Source organism: Cervus elaphus, chromosome 6 (genome assembly GCF_910594005.1).
Source record: "Cervus elaphus chromosome 6, mCerEla1.1, whole genome shotgun sequence".
Classification (NCBI taxonomy): Eukaryota; Metazoa; Chordata; class Mammalia; order Artiodactyla; family Cervidae; genus Cervus; species Cervus elaphus.
The window spans coordinates 38,589,945-38,611,772 of NC_057820.1; the positions used below are offsets into that span (position 1 = coordinate 38,589,945).

At 36.9% G+C, this 21,828-nt stretch overlaps 1 protein-coding gene across 12 annotated transcripts in view; it reads right to left on the minus strand.

Annotated features, from left to right (window-relative positions):
* Positions 1 to 21,828, minus strand: part of ADGRL3 (adhesion G protein-coupled receptor L3) — a 923,733-nt gene that overhangs the window by 531,640 nt on the left and 370,265 nt on the right. For 11 of the 12 annotated variants that reach the window (XM_043906657.1, XM_043906653.1, XM_043906649.1 and 8 more), the window contains exon 4: positions 18,758 to 18,961. The exons of the other annotated variant lie outside the window; for it this stretch is intronic. In XM_043906657.1, coding sequence (XP_043762592.1) covers positions 18,758 to 18,961 — 204 coding nt within the window. The remainder of the gene's footprint in view (positions 1 to 18,757; positions 18,962 to 21,828) is intronic. 12 annotated transcript variants of the gene reach the window in all.

Genomic DNA, 21,828 nt, shown 5'->3' on the forward strand with positions numbered 1-21,828 from the left:
TGACTGCCTCCTTTCCTCACACACTCTGTATAAACCAGTGACCTTCATATAAATTGAGGCGTGCTTTCTGATTCCAAGATCTCACCTAAGGAAAGGGACCGCCAACTCTGCCAAATATTTTTAGCTTGTTTTAGCTTGTTCACGACTCAGTATTATAAAACAGACAGAACTGAATCAAGTAAGTTATTTGCTCAGAAAGCCAAAATGATCCTTTCCTTGTTTTACATGCATGTGGTAGAAAACATACCACCTTAATTTGAAACACGGACACTGTATCATGGGAGGTAAAAAATAATACTTCCACAGGCTAACAAAAGTATACTAGAGAATAAAAAGATCCGTCTGCTTTTCTTAGGAATTACTAAGGGCAAAGTCAAGCAGACAGGAGGAAATGCAAGGCATACTATTAGAAAATCAGAGAGCATATCATATAAGGGAATTTTATTCCAACAATTATCCCTTCTCCTCTAATGATTTACAACAGGGTTGCTCTCCTTTCTATTCCATCTTCTGTCTTATTTATTGGTTTATCATTTCTTCCCAAGCTGGAGTCAAATCTTCAGATCCCTATTATTTATCTAAAGAGAGTCATTCATTTGCACACACTAGGTTCATAGTAAAAGCTTGCTGAAGGAAGGAAATTAAATGCTTTAATTATAATGTCTTTCTAACTGGAGAGCTGTTCATTGCTCTCACCACAGCAAGCCACCGAGGTTCTTGAATGAACCCCCGAGGCTATCATAGGATGATGAAAGGTACTTACCTTTCCTCCCCTCCAGAACCCCAAAGGAATTAATGAGCAGCTTCCACAAAGCCCAGAAGCAAACAACTAAAATCAGAACTGTAGCCTGTTAGGATAACACAAGTTAAACTAGGAGAAAAACATGTTTCCTGCAGGGTAGAGATGGGAGCAAAGCATCTAATTATTTAAGTGAGATTCAGGTCTGTGAAAGAACATGTGTGCAAACATGCACACTCATTTTATTTGCTTAATAAGCTCATCAGTGATATGCCATACAAGAATGTCAGTATTGTATCAGTAACCTCCTGCTTTCATAAATGGTTGTCTACAGCTCACAAACATTGTGCTATTTGTATTACAGTTATTACATGATTAAAGACATATTTATTGGATAAATACCCAAAGTCATAGATAATATAATATTAAGAACCCAGGCAAATGCATGATGAATAAAAGTTCCTCAAGACTTTTATAATCAGGTAAGGAGAAAAAGGTACATATATACATAACTATAATGTGACAGTGTGATAAATTCTCTACTACATTTGAGTGCCAAGTGTTACCATCAACACCTATACAAATTCCTATAAACTGCTAGGTATACACAGATCAATACATTTCCATCAATCTTGCTTCTCCATCCACCTACAAAAAGGAGGGTTTCCACTGAGCTCAAGTTATTTAATCACCCATCAAATCTCCTGGTATTTTCAAATTTAATGTGGTATAAGATCACACTGGTAGAATCATTTTTTCCAGTGGTGTCAGGTCATCACCCAAGCAGGGGTGTAGGGACACTTGAATAATAGATGACTGTATTACCCCAGCCCCTTCAAACTGGAATAACCATATATAAGTGCAAAATTACAAACAGCAAAACCTCTCTATAATCTGTGTTCAACAAACTCAATCCTGGGCCATGAGACTTTCTACCCATCAAAAAAACTAAAATAAACAATGTTGCATTAAAATGAAATAGTTCAGATATCCATATATTCTAGGAAGATTTCTTTTTGCAGAGTACAGAAAATTCAGTTACCCTCTGGTAAGATTTTTAGTTGTCAATCTTGAAAGACCCACAAAGCAAGAATTAATTCACCAGTAAAAAATGTGCTATCCAAATTTTTCTTCACTTCCCTTCTACATCTACACTAACCCTTCTGGGACAATTCATATATTTATGTGATTTTCTCTCTGTAGATGATATCCAAATCTGTTGCTAAAAATCTGATTGACTTTAATTCCCATTATTCTCAAAATCCCTACAGAACTGGCTATGGATATCTGAAAATATATCACATTGAAAACTGAAGTTATTACCTTCTTCAAAAACCAGTATTCCTTGCCAACCATTTAATTCAATATATAGATAAGAATACAAGCAGAGGTTGAACTCACAGCCATAAAGTATTTTAAAAACCACATATAATAGTTTCAAAATGTTTTATTTAATATACTCCATTTTTAAAGAAATTAATAAAAGTGCTTTTAGTTTTTCAACTTTAAAGTTGATGGTCATAATGTCTCAAACATTTCACCTCAAGTATAAATTAAAACTGTAATTTTGTATAATTCAAAGTAGTTAATGCAAACATTTACATGCAACCTGCATTTAGGTCCAGTTCTAATGGAAAAATGTACTTGTCTTCAGGATAGTAGTTATATGAATAGCCTCAATGAAGTAAAATGGTTTATGCATTTTTTCCTTAGTATCAAAGACTTTTGGATTTTGCAAGGGCTTTACAATTAATAGCTAATCCACTAATTGTATAGATGGGGTATTCCGTAACTTACCTCAATTTACATAGTTACACAAGTAACAGATGGTGGATTAATACTAAGGTGGCAATATTTTGGGTTGGCCAACAAGTTCATTCAGATTTTCTGCAACATCATATGGAAAAAGCCAAACAAAATTTTTGGCCAACCCAATACATTATCATTCAAAACGGGACACTTCTGAGAATGGGAGAGGATACTATTAAGGATTATTGGAGGACAACAGGTATAAGCTGGGTCTCTTTGAAATCCAGAGATTATGGTTAGCCATAACACATGCAATGTGTATTTGCTACTTCAATTGAGATCATTTAATCTGCTATAGATATAAGAAACAAATGTATAGGTAAAACTTATATGTTAAATATACATTAAGTATAAGCAAGTAACTTGGGAGACACAGGTAAAATTCATAAAATGTATGAAGAATAGAGAGTAAGTTAGTAACCTTTATACATGTTACAGAATTAATGGAACAATTACAAGAATGGAACAAATAAGAGTGTTACTTAGAAAGGGATATAAAGATCATAAATCTTAAACATTCATAAAGCCCAGATTATTTCACCTCTAGATTGATGGTTACCTCCCCTCTACATCTGCGGAGAAGGCAATGGCACCCCACTCCAGTACTCTTGCCTGGAGAATCCCATGGACGGAGGAGCCTGGTGGGCTGCAGTCCATGGGGTTGCTAAGAGTCAGACACGACTGAGCGACTTCACTTTCACTTTTCACCTTCATGCATTGGAGAAGGAAATGGCAACCCACTCCAGTGTTCTTGCCTGGAGAATCCCAGGGACGGGGGAGCCTGGTGGGCTGCCGTCTATGGGGTTCCACGGAGTCGGACACGACTGAAGTGACTTAGCAGCAGCAGCAGCAGCAGAGGCTACATCTGCATCCCTTAGTTATACCTGTTATGGCCCATTTCTGATGCTACGTGTTCTTCTCTTGAAAAAGGCCGACATAAGCCACAGCAGCCCAACACGGTAAACAGCAGGGTATAGTTGCAGTGAAGTGTACAAGTCTCTGCATCTCTCCAATAAAGTGAGCCAGTGTTACCTGTAGATACTTCCCAAACACTGAACTTCCCTGTTTATCTGCTTTTTGTAACCACATCAGTAGCAGAAATAGCTGACGAAGTAGAAAGTGAATGAGGCTATCGTGACACTGCATAAACAGAATTAAGAAAGTGAGACCTTTTCAACCATCCAATGGAACTCGTCCCATCTGTGCAAACGTATCCTACAGCTTTGTAACGGGCTTCCCACGACAGACTATATAAAGCATGTAATTCCAGAATCTTGATGCCTTGGTCTGTGTGCCTTGCAGTCATAATTTCACTTGTCTGGTAGTTTACATAGAGGCTTTTACTGCACTGATATAAATTCCCACACAACAGCACATATCTCTCAAATCTCATTAATTTATTTACTCATTCAACAAATGTGAGTGCCTACCACACAGCATGCTCAATTCTGGGTGCCTGAGATATAAAAATGAAAGACAGGCCGCTGTTCTTAAACACAGTCCAAGGAGGAAAACACATGAGTAAACAGACAAGATACAATAATGTTGTTATACCTAGCCTCCTGGGATTGAGGAAGGCTTCCCGGAGGAAGGGACACCAAAGAACACAGTATAGAACAAAACAGAACAGAAGGAAAACAGGGACTAACATTTATTGTTACTGCATGCTGTACCGTTTTCTAACTCACTCAGTGCTCATAACAGCCCTATGAAGTAGTATTGCTATTATTCTATCTGAAAAATAAGAGAAGGAAGGCATAAAGAGGTGACACATCTAGCAAGTAGAAGAGTCAGGACTGAATGCAGAGCATTCTGGCCCAAGAAACCACCCTGTTCATCACCAAATTCCACTGTGTCCTATCCCAGGGGCCAAGCACCACAGTATGAATGGGAATTAGAAAGGCAGAAAAGGGAGGGAAGTGCATAGTGAGAATACAAATTAAGACAACCACCATACCTCCACAGAGTTAAAAACATGGCACAGATATGAGGAATTGAAAGAGATGAAGTGGTTAAGTTAGGCAGGGCTCAGAACCTGAGATTCCCAGAGGCTTTATCAAAATACCTCGTCACCTTCCCTGTCATGTGCCCCCATAACTCAATGTGTAATTACAATATGTTAAGGGGAAAACAAGTGAATGCATCACGCAAATGCAATGCAAAAAATAAATACCATAAATGCAAAGAAGTAAATACATCATGCAATGCAAAAAATAAAACAAGCCTTGAAGTTTTCAATTAGTGACGACTTTCCTTTAATGTAAGGCAATATCTTATAAAAATTTCACATTCTCTGAACTACAATGCAATACAAAGAAAGATTTTAACTTACATCTACTCTAGTATAGTCCTATCCATGGATTACATAACCATGTTTATTTTGTTTAAATTCCTGTGAATATGCACCTATGTATATATTGACTAAGAATGTGAGAAATGAAAAGATGGACCTCATACAAGTATCTTTTCAACAACACTATGCTGTCATAGACGTTTAAGATGGTAAACAAATCTGTATAACAGGACAAATAAAAGATAGGTAAGAAGTAAGAAGAAAACCAACAAAACACACATCTTCATAGGCTAGTCAAATAATTCTGGCAGAATATCTTCCCAATATAATCATATTATTTTTCTAATGTTATAAATAATCACGTTACTTAATATAAATAAAAGAAAATTTATAAATACCAGATGAACAAATGGTATCTTTTTTCCTTTCAGATGTGAAACTGTAGGAATAAATTTCTCTTTCACAAGACCAGCAGTTTCAAATAAAATTTAAAAATCAATCTGCTTTGTATAATTCTTAAATTTTAAAGTGATATAAGTGTTTAAACAAGGCTTTTGTTTTCTTTTGCCATTGACTGCATGTATTTAGATCCAACCAGTCAAAATGTATTACAGTATATCATTTTTAGCTTAATTACTAATTTCCAAGTCTCATAAAAAAAAACCCAGCATTTTTCTATTAATCTCAAACAGTATTACAATATTCTAGAAATTGAAATTTTAAAAAAATTTACATACTTCTAACATGTGTCCTCTCCTGCACTACCTTAGCCTGATGATTCACAACTAAACCATGATGAAAAAAGAATATGTGAAAATTCCAAAATAGAAGAAAATCACTAGACATAATCAATTTACCCCCAATTCCAACATACATACTAATAAATCTAATCATCTATCATAAGCTCTACTTGCTAGAGGATATTTGAGAAAGATCATCACATCACAAATCTGTCAGTGAGAATCAAAAATACTTTCATTTTGTCACTTATTAGCTCACACTCTCTCATCATCTTATCATGCATTTAAGAGCTTTCTGTGGATTAGCATCAGCAGAGGCTGCCAGAGTGGTAAAGCATATTAAAAGTTTGGGAGTTCCCTTTGCCAGTTGTATCAACCCATGATATGATTACCCCTCCACTGGCTTATAATATTCCCTTCTCTAAATGAAAGTGTGCCCCCAGGATATCTTCTTGCTCATTCTCTTTTCTGCTTTGACAATCTCCTAAACCCCAATAACCTTAACTATCTATCACCTTTATGATAAAAATGTCTAACTTCTATTACTAGCAATAACTTCTCTCAATATTTAGATTAATATTTCAAAGTCTGGTTCTCATTTATACATCTAAGTCAATATTTCTAAGATCAGATTCATCATTTTCCCCCTGAAAACCAAAGCTTACTCTTGTCATCCTAACTCTATGAATGGCCTAGTCCTCTAGGCATCTTTGATTTTTCCCTCATCCTCACTTCCTACATCCAATTAGTAGTCAAGCACTGCAGATTCAATTTCTGTGCATCTCTCACATTGTTCCTCTTCTTTCCATCCCCATTGCTTTCTCTCCAGTTCAGACACTCATTACCTTCTGCCCTAGGGCAACAACCTAACTGATCTCCCCATGCTCAAGTCTCTCTCTACCACAAACCTTCCTACATAATCCTGACAAGTTCTAAACTGCAACTCTGATCAAAAGCTTCCAAACAATCCCTATGACAGACAAAATTACATACAAAGTCTCACCCAGGCATTTAAGACCCCCTACAAGATGGCTACGAACTACTTTTCAAACTTCTTTCCTTATTCCCTTATTGTGGGTTAAACTAAGCTATTCACTGTTTGATGAAAATGTCATAATTTTCTTCACCTATAACTTTGTTCACATAATTCAATTCCCTGGAACATCTTCCACTGCCAGCACCTCCCATCTAAGCTTGCAAATGATTCTGGGGATTTTTCAAGAGTTAGTTAAAATATCACATTATCAGACTTTCCTGGTGGTCCAATGCTTCAAGACTTTGCCTTTCAATGCGGGGCATGGTCAGGGAGCTAAGATCCCACATGCCTTGCAGCCAAAACCAAAACATAAAACAGAAGCAATATCATAACAAATTCAATAAAGACTTTAAAAATAGTTCACATCAAAATCTAGAAATAATAAAAAAAAAAAATTCCACATTGTCTTAGCTTTACCTGTACTCCTTTCTCCAAAATCCCCAGCTCATACCAGGGAAGCCATTTCTTCCTCCTTTAAATACGACAGCATTTGTATTACCCCATCATAATGTAACCCACCAGACTCCTCTGTCCATGGGGTTCTCCTAACAAAAAGAGTAGAGTGGGGAGCCATTCCATTCCCTGGGGGTTGTATGACACCATATTTCACCAAATCATTGAGTCAAATGCCTATGGTTTGCCAACTCTCTCTGTCACCAGCAACTGACTGTAAATCCTTGAGGAAAGAAATAGCCTTACAGAGGGTTCTATGTGCATTATAGAAAAAGCCAATATGTAAACTAAATTAACTGAAGTTATTTTCTCATCAAAATACTTACACTCAGTTTTCAGTTACCCTAGCTATGAACCCATGATTGTGACAGAAACATGAAGCCAGTAATTGAGTACAGCATTTTGTCTCTTCCAAAGTCAACAAAAATATTAAAAGAAACTAAATAGTTCATTGAAAAATTATCATGGATCTTGCATTATATGTCTATGGTATGATTATTATAAAACAACACCAAAAAAAGGAATGCATACTAGGTCTCAAAAACTATGAGCTTAATCATATTTGATATATTTACATATGATGCTTAATCATAAGAACAACAATGTATATACTTTTATTAGTTCACTATACAGATGAGATAATGAAGATTTTTAAAAATGTAAGTCCTTGGCCTCAGTTAATACAGTTAATAAACAATAAAGCTGAAAGAGTTAGTCGCTCAGTTGTGCCCAGCTCTTTGTGACCCCGTGGACTGTACTGGCCAGGCTCCTCCGTCCATGGGATTTCCCAACAAGAATACGGAGTGTGCTGCCATTTTCTTCTCCAGGGGATCTTCTCAACCCAGGGATTGAGCCCTGGCCTCCTGCATTCCAGGTGGATTCTTTACCATCTGAGCCACCACGGAAGCCCCTGGTGAGAATGAACTCAAATCTGTGTGACCCTAAATTTCATACAGTTACTGTAATTCCATAATACTACCCTCTCAATAGCAATAAAAACAAAATGGTGGAGAGTTAAAGACATGTATAATGATTAAGAAAAAGGAATTGCTTCGTTAGGATGTATTACTTGGGAAGGAAATTATCAGTTTGGCTAACTATACATATGAAAGAGAAAAATAATAAATTAGAGTGCCTGACCAAATGCACCAAATGCATTTCTGTGCTGGAGACATACATGAATAATGCAAAAATCTAAAAACCAGACATAAACCAGTCTATGAATGTATGATATTCTATGCAAAACAACACCTGCCCTCCTCTTCCCTTTCATCTTAATTTGAAGTTAAGGCTTCTATAAATATAATGGAAACTTCCTCTCTGTATCTGGAATACACTTCAGATCTTTCTCACTATCACATATTACTTGGGTTGAAGGGAAACATAAGAAAAAGGAAAAAATTTTCCAGTAAATAATTTATTCTGAAAAGCACCTGTGACTGGAAGGGTAAAACCTATTTCTTTGGAACATATACACAATTATTATTATGTGGCAAACACAATAAATTAATGAAATAATTTATATATCCCTAATTAACTCTTTTGGGGATAGAATGTCAAGGTTTTGTGTCTATTTTTCATGATACAAATTCTTGGTAACAAGAAAATTTTAATAGCAAAAAATATAATTTCCATGAGCATTTTGAAAAGCTACTCAAAATTTACTTGTCAGATGGAAAGGGAAAATAATTTATAATTTATGCAACATAAAGAAACAAAAGTGTTTATCATATTTTCCTGGAAATATATGAAGGCCAATCTCATGAATGCATTTATTTTCCACTGGATACATCATTCTAGTATTTATACCATTTGGGGAAGAAACAAGATCCTAAAGAAATATTTAAAATATCACATTTTAAGCCAGAAAGTTTATTATTTTTTTAACCTCAATACTTTACCTATTTTCCTAAATACCTATTATCCTTCCCATGTAAAAATATAATATTGTGTACCTAATAATTCTAAAGGGCTTTCCAGTTAGTGCTAGCAGTAAAGAACCTGCCTGTCAATGCAGGAGACTCAGGTCCGATCCCTGGGTAGGGAAGATCCTCTGAAGGAGGGCATGGCAACCCACTCGAGTATTCTTGCCTGGAGAATCCCACGGGCAGAAAAGCCTGGCAGCCTACAGTTCATGGGGTTGCAAAGAGTCGGAAATGGCTGAAGTAACTTAGCACACACACACAATAATTCTAAAGGGTGGTGTCCAAATGATAAATTTTGCATATCAGTTCGACCTGACATTTTGTTTAAACTGGCAAACCTCACTGAAAGAAATAAATATGAACAGGGGCTTTTATCTGAAATAATATTACACTGTCATGTAAAACAAGAAGCTAACAAAGCACTTTGAAGGCCATGTTATACTATTCTTTTGCAGCAACAGTTATATCCAAAAGACCGAGATTGTAAAGCAGAGTGTTTCCATTTTTGTAGCAACATTTATCTCTGTTCTTCTGTTACAAGTTCTTTCATCTCCTTAGCTCCCCCTGAATTCCTGGACTTAACCTATACACTTCAGATTGCAATGTAATAACAAAATAAAAACCAGATTTTCAAAAGTTGGGGAGTAAGAACATGAGAACATGCTAGAAGAATAACTCATCAAAGTCAATATAAGTAACACGTATAAAAACATATGGGGTCGCAAGGAGTCGGACACGACTGAGCGACTGAACTGAAGAGTAAAAAAGGCTCAGGTTTTCCTGTGATCATTGCTTACATAAAATGAAAATATAAAAGCCAGGAGGAAGTGAAGAGAAGTTATTTACCAAATGCACACACACACACATCTTCAGGCCACTCTAATTCAGAATGAGAGGGAGGATAAAAATTGTTTGGTCAAGAATACAGCTAAGGATGAGGGCAAGGAGAGAAAAAATCAATTCGAGGCAGTCCTACATTGAATTTTTAGCTGAGCTGAGGAGGACTCAGGTGCTATAGGACATGCCAACCAGCAAAAATAATGGCACTTGCCAAAGATGTGGAAGGAAGGGGAAAGGGCTTGTCTGACAAATTGTTAGAAACTCCATGGGGTTGAAAGATAAAAAATGTGTGGAAGGAGATGTAGTTTGAGGTAAGAGAAAAATGTGCTACCTACTAATCTTATTCTGGGTTTCTCAGGTGGCTCAATGGTAAAGAATCTGCCTTCCAGTGCAGGAGATGCAGGTTTGATCCCTGGGTCTGGAAGATCCCCTGGAAGGGGGAACGGCAACCCTCTCTAGGACTCTTGCCTGGAGAATCTCATGGTCCACAGGGTTACAGAGTTCGACACGACTGAACGACTGAGCATGCATGCACTAATCTTATTTACCAGATGCATGTACTTTGGCTTGTAAGTTTTAAAGCATCCCATGTTACCCTCCCTGTTCTTCACTTATTCCAGTGTCCATGACCTCCCCTCTCATGTTGGTGAGATCATGGTATAACTGGCTCCATTTCCAAATCACTGTCTTACAACTATCACAGTAAATGAGGTTTTGCTAACCTCCCCCTGCCTCCATCAGTTTATTTTAATGCCTTCATATGTACAACTAGGTGAGTTCTGCAGCTGTGGTCTTGGACCTATGACTTGAAAGTGTTTATTTTTGGGGGGAGGGCAGCTTTTAGTTTTTGAGACTCTTAATCAATGATTTTTAGAAATTAATTTATTTATTTTAATTGGAGGCTAATGACTTTACAATATTGTGGTGGTTTTTGCCATACATTCACATGAATCAGCCATGGGTGTACACGTGTTCCCCATCTGAACCCCCCTCCCACCTCCCTCCCCATCCCATCCCTCTGGGTCATCCCAGTGCACCAGCCCTGAGCACTTGACTCAGGCATCAAACCTGGACTGGCAATCTATTTCACATATGATAATATATATATATATATATATATATATATATATATATATTTCAATGCTATTCTCTCAAATCACCCCACCCTTGCGTTCTCCCACAGAGTCCAAAAGTCTGTTCTTTACATCTGTGTCTCTTTTGCTATCTCACATATAGGGTCATTGTTACCATCTTTCTAAATTCCATATGTTAATATGGATTTCCCTGGTGGCTCAGACGGTAAAACGTCTGCCTACAATGTGGGAGACCCAGGTTTGATCCCTGGGTTGGGAAGATCCTCTGGAGAACGGAATGACAACCCACACCAGTACTCTTGCCTGGAAAATCCCATGGACAGAGGACCTTGGTGGGCCCATGGGGTTGCAAAGAGTTGGACATGACTGAGCAACTTCATACGGTATTAGTGTTTTTCTTTCTGACTTACTTCACTCTGTATAATAGGCTCCAGTTTTATCCACCTCATTAGAACTGATTCAAATGTATTCTTTTTAATAACTGAGTAATAATTGATTAAGCATTTCCTTAAGATAAAACATCATTTTACAATGCTATCAAGAGATATTCTGTTTTATTAATCATTTTTAATTAGGCAAAAGTATACATAAAGATTCATCTCTGAGGTATTCTCAAAAGCACATGAAGATTATTTTTTGTTATTATTTCATTAAACAATGTTGTCTGTTTCATTGTTAATGAGCCCAAATATGAGGAGACTAGTCTCTTACTTCCTTTCTGAATTTTGACATGGAACACTGAACTAAGGACTGAATGAATGCCAAATATATTTAGGCCTGCAGATCAACTGTATTAACCTCATTCAATTTGCCTCTTTGCCACAGTACTGAAAAGTATACATTCCAAAAGAACATATATAGGGTTTCACGGCAACACAGGAGAGTTCAAAATCAAATCACATCTTGGCTCCATTAAAGCCCTGCGAGGTATTACTGGGAAGTATTAGATAGAAGGAATGCCTGAATGCCTACCAGACGCTCATTTGTTGAAGAATCTAAGGCAAAATAGAATACCTAATGAAGAATAATAATTTTTTTTCTTCTTTTTAATGAGAATGTCATGCTCAATTAATGGCATTTATATATATTTTTTCAGACTAACATATTATTTTTAAGTTGAGCATTCTTAAATTCAGAACCAGAAACCTGGGTTTTTATTCCAAGTAATGTATTGAAGAAGTCATTTGTAAATGTTTGGGTAACACCACCATCATTCCTTATCAACATTCTCTGTCTCCTCTTGTCTTTCTTATCTCAGTAAGTGATAGGATCATTCCTCATATACTCATGCAAGATAGAAACTTGGTAGTCTTCTCTGGGTTTTCCCTCTGTCTTACTCACTTATCCAATGAATCCTATAACTCCTGTCAATAGATTCTCATTATCACCAATGTCATTCTTTCCCAGAGTCAGTGCCACATCATTTCTTATCTGAATTAATGAATAAATCTCCCATTTCAAGCCTTGAAGCCTCTAGTTTGTCAAATGCAGATGGCAGTTCATTCCTCCCTCAATTCCTCTAAAATTAACTTAATATTACCCTTACTGCCATCAGAGAAATTCCAAACTCCTCATAACATTATATCATGCCATATTTACCTTCTGTAGATTATTTCTGGGCAAACAAATAGATATTATCCTTTCTGAACTAGGCCTGTGTACTCCTGTTTCTATATTAGTTGCTGTTGCTCAATTGCTGAGTCATATCCAACTCCTTGTAACCCCATAGACTGCAGAACACCAGGCTCCTCTGTAATCCACTAACTCCCAAAGTTTGCTCAAATTTATGTCTATTGAGTCAGTGATACTATCTAACTATCTCATCTTATGCCGCCCCCTTCTCCCTTTGCCTTCAACCTTGCTCAGCGTCAGGGTCTTTTCCAATGAGTTGGCTCTTCGCATCAGGTAGCCAAAGTACTGATGCTTCAGCTACAGCATCAGTCCTTCCAATAAATATTCAGGACAGATTTCCTTTAGGATTGACTGATTGATCTCCCTGAAGTCCAAGGGACTCTCAGGAGTCTTCAGCACCACAATTCAAAAACATCAATTCTTCAGCATTCAGCCTTCTTTATGTTCCAACTCTCACAACCATACATGATTACTGGAAAAACCATAGCTTGAACTATACAGTCATTGTCAGCAAAATGATGTCTACTTTCTAATACACTGTCTAGCTTTGTCATAGCTTTCCTTCCAAGGAGCAAGTGTCTTTTAATATCATGACTAGAGTCACCATCTGCAGTGATTCTGGAGCCTCAAAAAAGAAAAGCCTTCACTGTTTCCACTCTTTCTTCTTCTGTTTGCCATAAAGTGATGAGACCAGATGCCATTAGTTTTCTGAAAGCTGAGTTTCAGGCCTCCTCTCTTATTCTCATCAAGAGACTTTTTAGTTCCTCTTCACGTTCTACCACGAGAGTGGTATCATTTGCATATCTAAGGTTGATATTTCTCCCCACAAACTTGATTCCCACTTGTGATTCGTCTAGCCTGGCATTTCGCATGATGTATTCTGCATATAAATTAAATAAGCAGGATGGCAATATATAGCCTTGTTGTACTCCTTTCCCAATTTTGAACCAGTCAGTTATTCCACATCTGGTTCTAACTGTTGCTTCTTAATCAGCACACAGGTTTTTTAGGAGATAGGTAAAGTGGTCTGGTACCATTTCTTTAAAAATTAATAGTATCTTTCTTCTTCTACCTCTAGACTTGGTTAACTACTATTTGGCTGTCAGATCCCAGGTTAAATGTCCTGTTTCTTCAGGAGCATCTTTTCCAATCTTCCAAAACTGAGTTGATACTCTCCTTACGTGTACCATTGGACTTTATACTCACTTTTGTAATAGCGTCTCAGTATTGCCTCTTTACTACAAAATTGCTTCTATATGGCCCTACATCCTAAAATGACCAGTGACATGAATAATTAAACCAGGGGTTTAATCAGGCCTAACTAATGAGGAGTAAATGTCCTTTCTGGAAATTCAAACTAAAAGGCAAGACCAGTGCCAGCTGGTGGTTAGTGCTATTGCTAAGGGCAGTAGTGTACAATTCAGGCAGGCAGTCATTTACAATGTTAATGAGCAAAGAAAGCTGCCAGAAAGCTAGAGAAGAATCAAAGAGGAACTAGGCCCATGGGGGGAGAAAAAAATCCCCTGGTATCATTTACTGATAACCAAGGTCCAGTGCTTAATAGTCCTTAGATTTCCAAAAGAATTATTTATTTTTTAAAATTTTTTGAATTAATTATGTATTTACTGACTGTGCTCCATCTTCATTTTGCTCTTGGACTTTCTCTCCTTGCAGCAAGCAAGCTCTCAGGCTACTCTCTAGTTGAATTGTGAGGGCTTCTCATTGTGGCAGCTTGTCTTCCTGCAGCGCCAGGCTTCTGGCCCGCGGGTTGAACTGTCATGGCATGTGTGCTTAGTCGCTTCATGGCATGTGGGATCTTCCCCGACCCAGGATCAACCCAGTGTTTCCTTCATTGCAAGGCTGATTCTTAACCAGTGGACCACCAGGGAAGTCAGAATTATGAATTCTTAAAACACTGCCCCTACAGATAGCACCTACCATCAAATACACACACACACACATACAAGGGCATAAGTTAATCAGTACTTTATAAGCAAAGCTCTTGCCTCTTTGGGTGCAAGGAAGTGATATCCTCTAGCAAACTTTTGCCACAATGTATTATTTTTATCTCCCAATACCATTAAAATTTGTTAGTTCTCCATCTCTGCCTTCCTGCCACTTTAGAGCAAGGCCCAGCATGCCTCTATGAACAATTGAAAGAGGAAAAAATAAGTGACTCTATGGCTGATTCATATCAATGTATGACAAAACCCACTGAAATGTTGTGAAGTAATTAGCCTCCAACTAATAAAAAATTAAAAAAAAAAATAAAATAAGTGAAGGCAAGAATGAATGAAGGAATTACCAGTATTCAGACTAGTTTAACTGGAGAAGGAAATGGCAACCCACTCCAGTACTCTTGCCTGCAGAATCCCAGGGACAGCAGAGCCTGGTGGGCTGCCGTCTATAGGGTCACACATGGTCAGACACGACTGAAGTGATTTAGCAGCAGCAGCAGCAGACGAATTTAAAGGCTGACTTGTGTTTAAAGCAATAAAAAAAAAAAAAATCAAATAGACTTTAATTAGCATGAAAGAATTCTCATCTATAAACATAAAAACCCAAGAATGGGGGAAAATGGAAAAAAAAATTAGTGATGGCAGAGGTGAATGTGATTCATCAAGGGACTGAGAGACTATACAAGTTGCTTGTAAAAGCATTTTGACTCCCACAAAAGGTAAGCTTAAGCTTAAAAATGATCACGGACTACTAGAGTTTTTATGACCTGTCAGGATGGAAATGCTTCAGCTGTACTCCGAGAGAACACGTGTATGAACGCTGCACACTACACGTGTGGCTTGCAGGAGGCTTATGTGTAGATCATCTCAATGAACTTTTTATGCATCTGCACGAAAATCACAATTAAAGCAAGGAAAATGCTGATAAAAAACACATTAACATTCCTTTAGCTTCAAGGAAAAGTCTTGATATCTAGTCATTAACCGTGCAATCTGCCCTCAGACATCCTTCTGCCTTAATATGCTAAAGAGAAAAATGTCTTCTGAGGACAATGTTTTTTAATTCTTTATGCTTTGCTGCTCTGCTGTGCAGTCCTAATTCCTGTGAATCCAAACACTCGTTAACTCACAAGAGCTGCTATTAGCTATCTGGAATCAAATGAATATAAAGGGGAAAAAAAGGGCAATGCTTAATTTCAAATAAATAAAAGGGGTTTTGTTATGTTGTAAAGGCTGTGTTTGTTGGGTTTCTATTTGCTCCTTTGGCTATCTACAGAATAAACAGAGGTTAACTTTTTTTAAAGTAATATCAATTTTGTATTCCAATCAAAGACTGCATTAATATCAAGCTCTACTATTTATATTTCTCTGAGTTTTCTGTATCTTAAAATATCTTGTTTCTATAACAGACTGTTGTTTTTCTTTTAGAAAAGCAGGTAGAAGAAGGGAGGAAGCTGGAGTTCACTGACATTTTCCAGTTTGAATTCTTTCATGTCTTTTCAGTTTGAAGAGCTCAAAGTAATGTGATATCTCTTATTTTAATTTCATATTTAATACCAGTTCATGTGTTCTAGCTGTATGTACTATTTTCCATATCAAGAAAGATTATGCCCCTGTAATATTTACTTCATCTTCTTTATTCTTTCTATAGGGAGAATTCAAAGATGACCTTTAGTTGCTCTCTGACTGATAAAATTACTTTTGCACAAAAGTGACTTTCAGAAAGTATTACCTCATCATAGCAGATTAACATAATAACCTAGGCTCCTTTTAAATCACATGATATTTACCTAAGTGTTCATTTACAAGATCAAGTAAAGGTTTCCTGATACTCTCATTTTTGTCTCTGTCCAAAATAGAATATAATTCAATTTTCCTATTTGTAAATAGATAGGAAAATGTGACTTAATCCCCTTACTACAATGTAACCTGACACACAAATGGCAAAAAAGCAAAAGCTAGTAATACAGAAAAATCTTATTAAGCTGTAAAAGCTGTGGAACGTATAAATTCAGCCAACATATTAGTAAAAAGTACTATAGGAAAGAACTTATGCTAATTGACTGCTGGTTTGAATTGCCAACAGGGGTGTGTGTATGTTTCTGTGTTTATGTTACCGTTGCTGATTTAAACATTTATAACATCTACTCAAAAAGTAAAATTAATTTCTAGATTTCTTCTTCACTAGTACTAGAAATTGTGATGAACACATATGTATTTGAGCAAATTAAAAAAAAAAAACACATTAATTTTGGGTCACTGTTTCATAATATAAATCAAAAGCCAATATCATGGTGAAAACTTTCTGATTGCTAAAGCACATTTTGAGAAAAATATAACTGTACCCAATTTAGAGAATTTCAGATTTAAAATGATAATACAAAACAGAAAAAAAAAAAGAATTCTTAAAGAATATATATTATACCTTTTCCCTGATTTTTCCAAACACTGGAGTCAATTCTATGTGCTTCTGTACAAATATATGCACTTACCACCCACCACTGACCCCCAATCATCACTGTCAGGGAAGTAATGCTAATCTGAATTGAAAGACTCTAGGCCACTAATTAAAATATGTGATTGAGTGGAAAGAGCCACTGTGAGTGCCAACATCACCACAAACTTACTCTATGTGGCTGAAGTAATTGAAGAATTAGGTTTAAATATCATAGGTCTCTTAAATCTCAAGGCTATGGTTTTTCCAGTAGTCATATATGGATGTGAGAGTTGGACTATAAAGAAAGCTGAGCGCAGAAGAATTGATGCTTTTGAACTGTGGTGTTGGAGAAGACTCTTGAGAGTCCCTTGGACTGCAAGGAGACCCAACCAGTCCACCCCAAAGGAGGTCAGTCCTGGGTATTCACTGGAAGGACTGATGTTGAAAGCTGAAACTCCAATACTTTGGCCACCTCATGCGAAGAGCTGACTCATTGAAAAGACCCTGATGCTGGGAAAGATTGAGGGCAGGAGGAGAAGGAGACGACAGAGGATGAAATGGTTGGATGGCATCACTGACTCAATGGACATGGGTTTGGGTGGACTCCGGGAGTTGGTGATGGACAGGGAGGCCTGGGTGCTGCGGTTCATGGGGTCACAGAGTCAGACGCGACTGAGCGACTGAACTGAACTTAAATCTCAAATTGATAAAAAGGTGATGAATAACCCTTAGTCCCTGAACTAAAATACAGTATTCCAACATATTTTACCAGAGAGTTTTCATGGTGCCTAGATGATAAGATCAGTTAATATAGTGGCATTTCAGGTTCCTTAGACAGTATTTCCTATATTATTAAATTACGGTATAGGAGATGTGATTGTCTTTTGGGATAAAGCTTGATACTCATGGTTCCACCTGCCAGATGTTTCTCAACCTCTTTCATGTTGCAGACACAAAGAAAATTATTAATAAAGCATTTATATATATAGTGTATATACATAATAAGCACATAAGTATTAAATAATATTTGTGTATGTTATCTTATATTACATTATACATATTATGTTCCCTGAGAGAAATTAGAGGGATAAGAGTGTCTTCATAAAGTTTGATGAGTGAAAAGAAAAAACTCTATTAAGTAAATATTATGTAAAGATAAAAAATATATATATGAAGTACTTTGAAAAAGACTAAAACTGGATTTTCTAAAAATATTACATAATTTTCCTCATTGGAACTTCAAAGGCTGGGTGTCTCACACTGTACTTGCCAGTTGAAGAGACAATAATAAAAATAAAGCACTTTCCAACATTTCCATTAAAAAATTTGGTTGCTTCTGCAACCATCACTTTCCTATCAGGATGGACTCTTTAAATGACTACACACAATTCCTAACCAAGATGTTTTCACCATAATCTCCTCAAAAATCTTTCCACTTTCCACTGATGGGAATAGTTTTTCAAACAGATGATCAGAAATGTTAAACTGTGTCTTTTACAACCATTCAAATTTACAACCGTTGACATGGTCACTAAGAGTAATTTTAAACTTCCTGTGAAAATATTTCAAACCACATCGGAAATTTAAAGTCAAACATTTTGAAATAGTGATGAGGTTCTAATGTAGAACAAGCATGCACTGTTCAACAACAGGTCAGTATCTCACTGGCTGCAAACATCGGCCACAATGAGCTAATGCAGAGGTCTATGAGAAGACACGTTTGGGGCACAGCCTGGGGCCGAGCCTCCCCGGGGCCCCTACCCAGCCACCCCCAGCCCTCTCTCCCGACCACTGGCCGCACCTTGGGCTGAGATCTGAGCTCCATGGGCACCTGGACCACGAACTCCTCTGGAAGCTCCACGGGGCCCTGGTCCGCGATGAGCAGTGGCGCGCTCCGCAGCTGGCTGCTGAAGGAGGTGTCTGGGAGGAAGAGCGCCTCCTGGGCCGCGCTCAGCATGTCGCAGTGGAGACGCGAGGGCTGGATGTCGTTCACTGTGCTTGCCACCTGCGGGGACCGCAGGGCGCACCATCAGACTCCGCTCAGCTCAGGCCGGCCTCAGAGGAGCCCTGCTGGGGCTATTCCCAAGGCTGCTCTCTGCTGCGGGCCCGAGGCCCTGGACGCCACCACCCCAGGCCCACAGACAACCCTGGACCTAAGGAGCTCACATCTCCTGACTGCTAGCGCGATATGGACTGTGTAACTCTGTCCTAGTTAATCACGATCTTAAGTAACCCAAAAACCTCATCCTAACTCCTAACAACAATTAGAAAATTAACTATAATGATCGAAAGCAGAGAAAGCTGCCTGAAAAACATAATGATTATATTTGTTATAGATTCACAGCATTCTGTTAACAATTTATGGGCACTCATGTCTGTGTCAATGGAAATATTGGTTATTGAATTAAATATTTACACACAAAAAGCTTGATATAATAATGGGTTAAGAAACTTTCAGAAAGTTTTTTTATTAGTTTTTTTTTGTTGAGTTGTTACATGGATTATTTTATATTTATTTATATGTTTCAGGTTATTTAACATTTTTGGAAAGATGCTGTATTAAGGTTTGTGGCGGACATTAGGATGAAAAAGATATACATACATTTTTGCCATATATATACACAGTGATTTCACTGACAAATGGTACATATTACATAAATGGATAAATATGGAAGACCAAGACAATAATGAAAAAATAAAATTACACACACATGACTAATTTTTAATATTCACAGAACAGTCATACATTTTATGCTATGAAAAACAGAGCAATTTAAGTACAGAATTTTTTTTTGTGTGTGTGTGAATTGGTACAGATACACTTTTCTATACTAATTGCAACTAGTGTAATAAATAGGAGTGATAGTGATAATGTTCCTGCTAACGAAAAGAAAAAGACTTTACAAGGAAAACAATTTTGCATTACATAATTAGTTTAACATATTATAACATGCATATTAAAACCATGATAATGATGCTATATGGCTACCATTCAACAGTCAGGAGAGAAACTAAGAAGTCTGATAAAGTAAGAGAATTTTATAATCATCTTTCTAACACTAGAAGCTTATACAGACGTGCTAAAATTATTTGGTATCTAAAGTATTTGAAAATTAAGAGTGAAAAACACATTCTCCTCCAAATCATGACAAATGATACAGCCGTTATAAAAAGCAAAAATGATATTAAGAAATTTGTCAAACAATCCATCTACAATGAAAAAGTTTAAAATATATCTTTAAGGCACCACCCTAAAACAAATTTTTATTTAAACTCATTATAATGTATGTACACTAAAATATCTAGCTAAAGGTAATCAAATGCTATTTTCACAGTTTGTGTGAATGAAAAGGTATCAAAAGAAGTAACAAGTTTTAAAGCCAAATACAGCTGTGCCAAAAATTAAAATATCTAAAAAGCCACCTCCAATGTCATCTTTTCCAACCTTTCAAATTGCAAAATATCATTCTCCTTGTACCCAAGTTGACAAAGTGACTATTTTTCTATTATTTTTACATGAATATGTGCATGCTCAGTTGCTCAATCATGTCTGATTCTTTGTGATCCTGTGGACTGTAACCCACCAGGCTCCTCTGTCCATGGGATTTCCCAGGCAAGAATACTGGAGTGGGTTTCCATTTCCTTCTCTAGGGGATATTTCTGGCCCAGGGATAAAATCCATGTCTCGACCTGTGTCTCCTACACTTGGGACAAATTCTTTTTTTTTTTGGGGGGGGGGGCGCGGCAAATTCTTTACTGCTGAGCCACCAGGGCAGGCCACATGAACATATACAGGTATATATTCCCTAAAATCTTTATGGTCTATGGAAGGAAATTAGGAAAAAGATTATGAAGCTATTACGTATCCTTCAAGCTTCAGTTATAATAAAGTTGAGAGATTTTGCCCTCAGCCAAATTAACAAACAAGAAGATCTGGAGTGATGGAGCATGCATTTACTTGTTCATTCATTCAACATATGTGTTCTGAGTTGCAATTATATGTCAAGTTCTTTTCTAGGTGCTGGAGATTTTAGTGAATAAAAGAGATCACATACCTACTTTAATGAATCACCCATTCTTATGTGGGAGACAGAGAACATACAAATACATAAATGATTTCAATATCATATAGATATGAGTAATCCACAGAAAGTTTAAATAGAATAAAAAATGCTACTATGTTTAGATTTTTACAGATTTACATATGGAAGCAAAATTTAAACAGATCTCAAGATATTAGAAGTTGCTAGTCATAAAAAATCAGGAGTAAAGAGCATTCCAAAGGCCTCAATCTGGAACCACCTTGGGCTGATCAAGAATTATCACAATGGCCAATGAAACTGTACAGTGGACTGGGAGAAGAATGTTCTGGACTGAGATAAGAGAGATGAACAACTGCCAGATCACTGGCCTTGTAAACCAGGGTAAGGAGTTTGGTTTGCGAAAAACCAGCCACTTGGTTAAGATACGGAAGACAGCTTCTGGAGAAAAAGTACTAGGGCTGGATAGGGAAAAAGACATAAGAACTGAACTAGAGATCAATTATTTCAGGAAAGGTAAATTGCTAGAGTAAGCAGAAAACTGTATTTGATTGAAAATGCATATGGAATGCAATCACTATCAGTTGAAAAATATGAGTGTCTGCATTAAATGAAAGAATCTGTTTAAACAAGAAATAAGAGTGCTTAAAATACTAGAAAGCAAGGTCTGTGGACCTATAAAGAATAGGTTTGGATCAGATGATAAAATTATTTCATGTGGTAAGATGGAGAAACACAAAAATACTAGGAATTTAAGTAGATTTTGACTCTTAAATTGAAGAAGACTAGATTGCAAGGTGTTCCATGAAGCCAGAGTGTGAAAATAGATCAA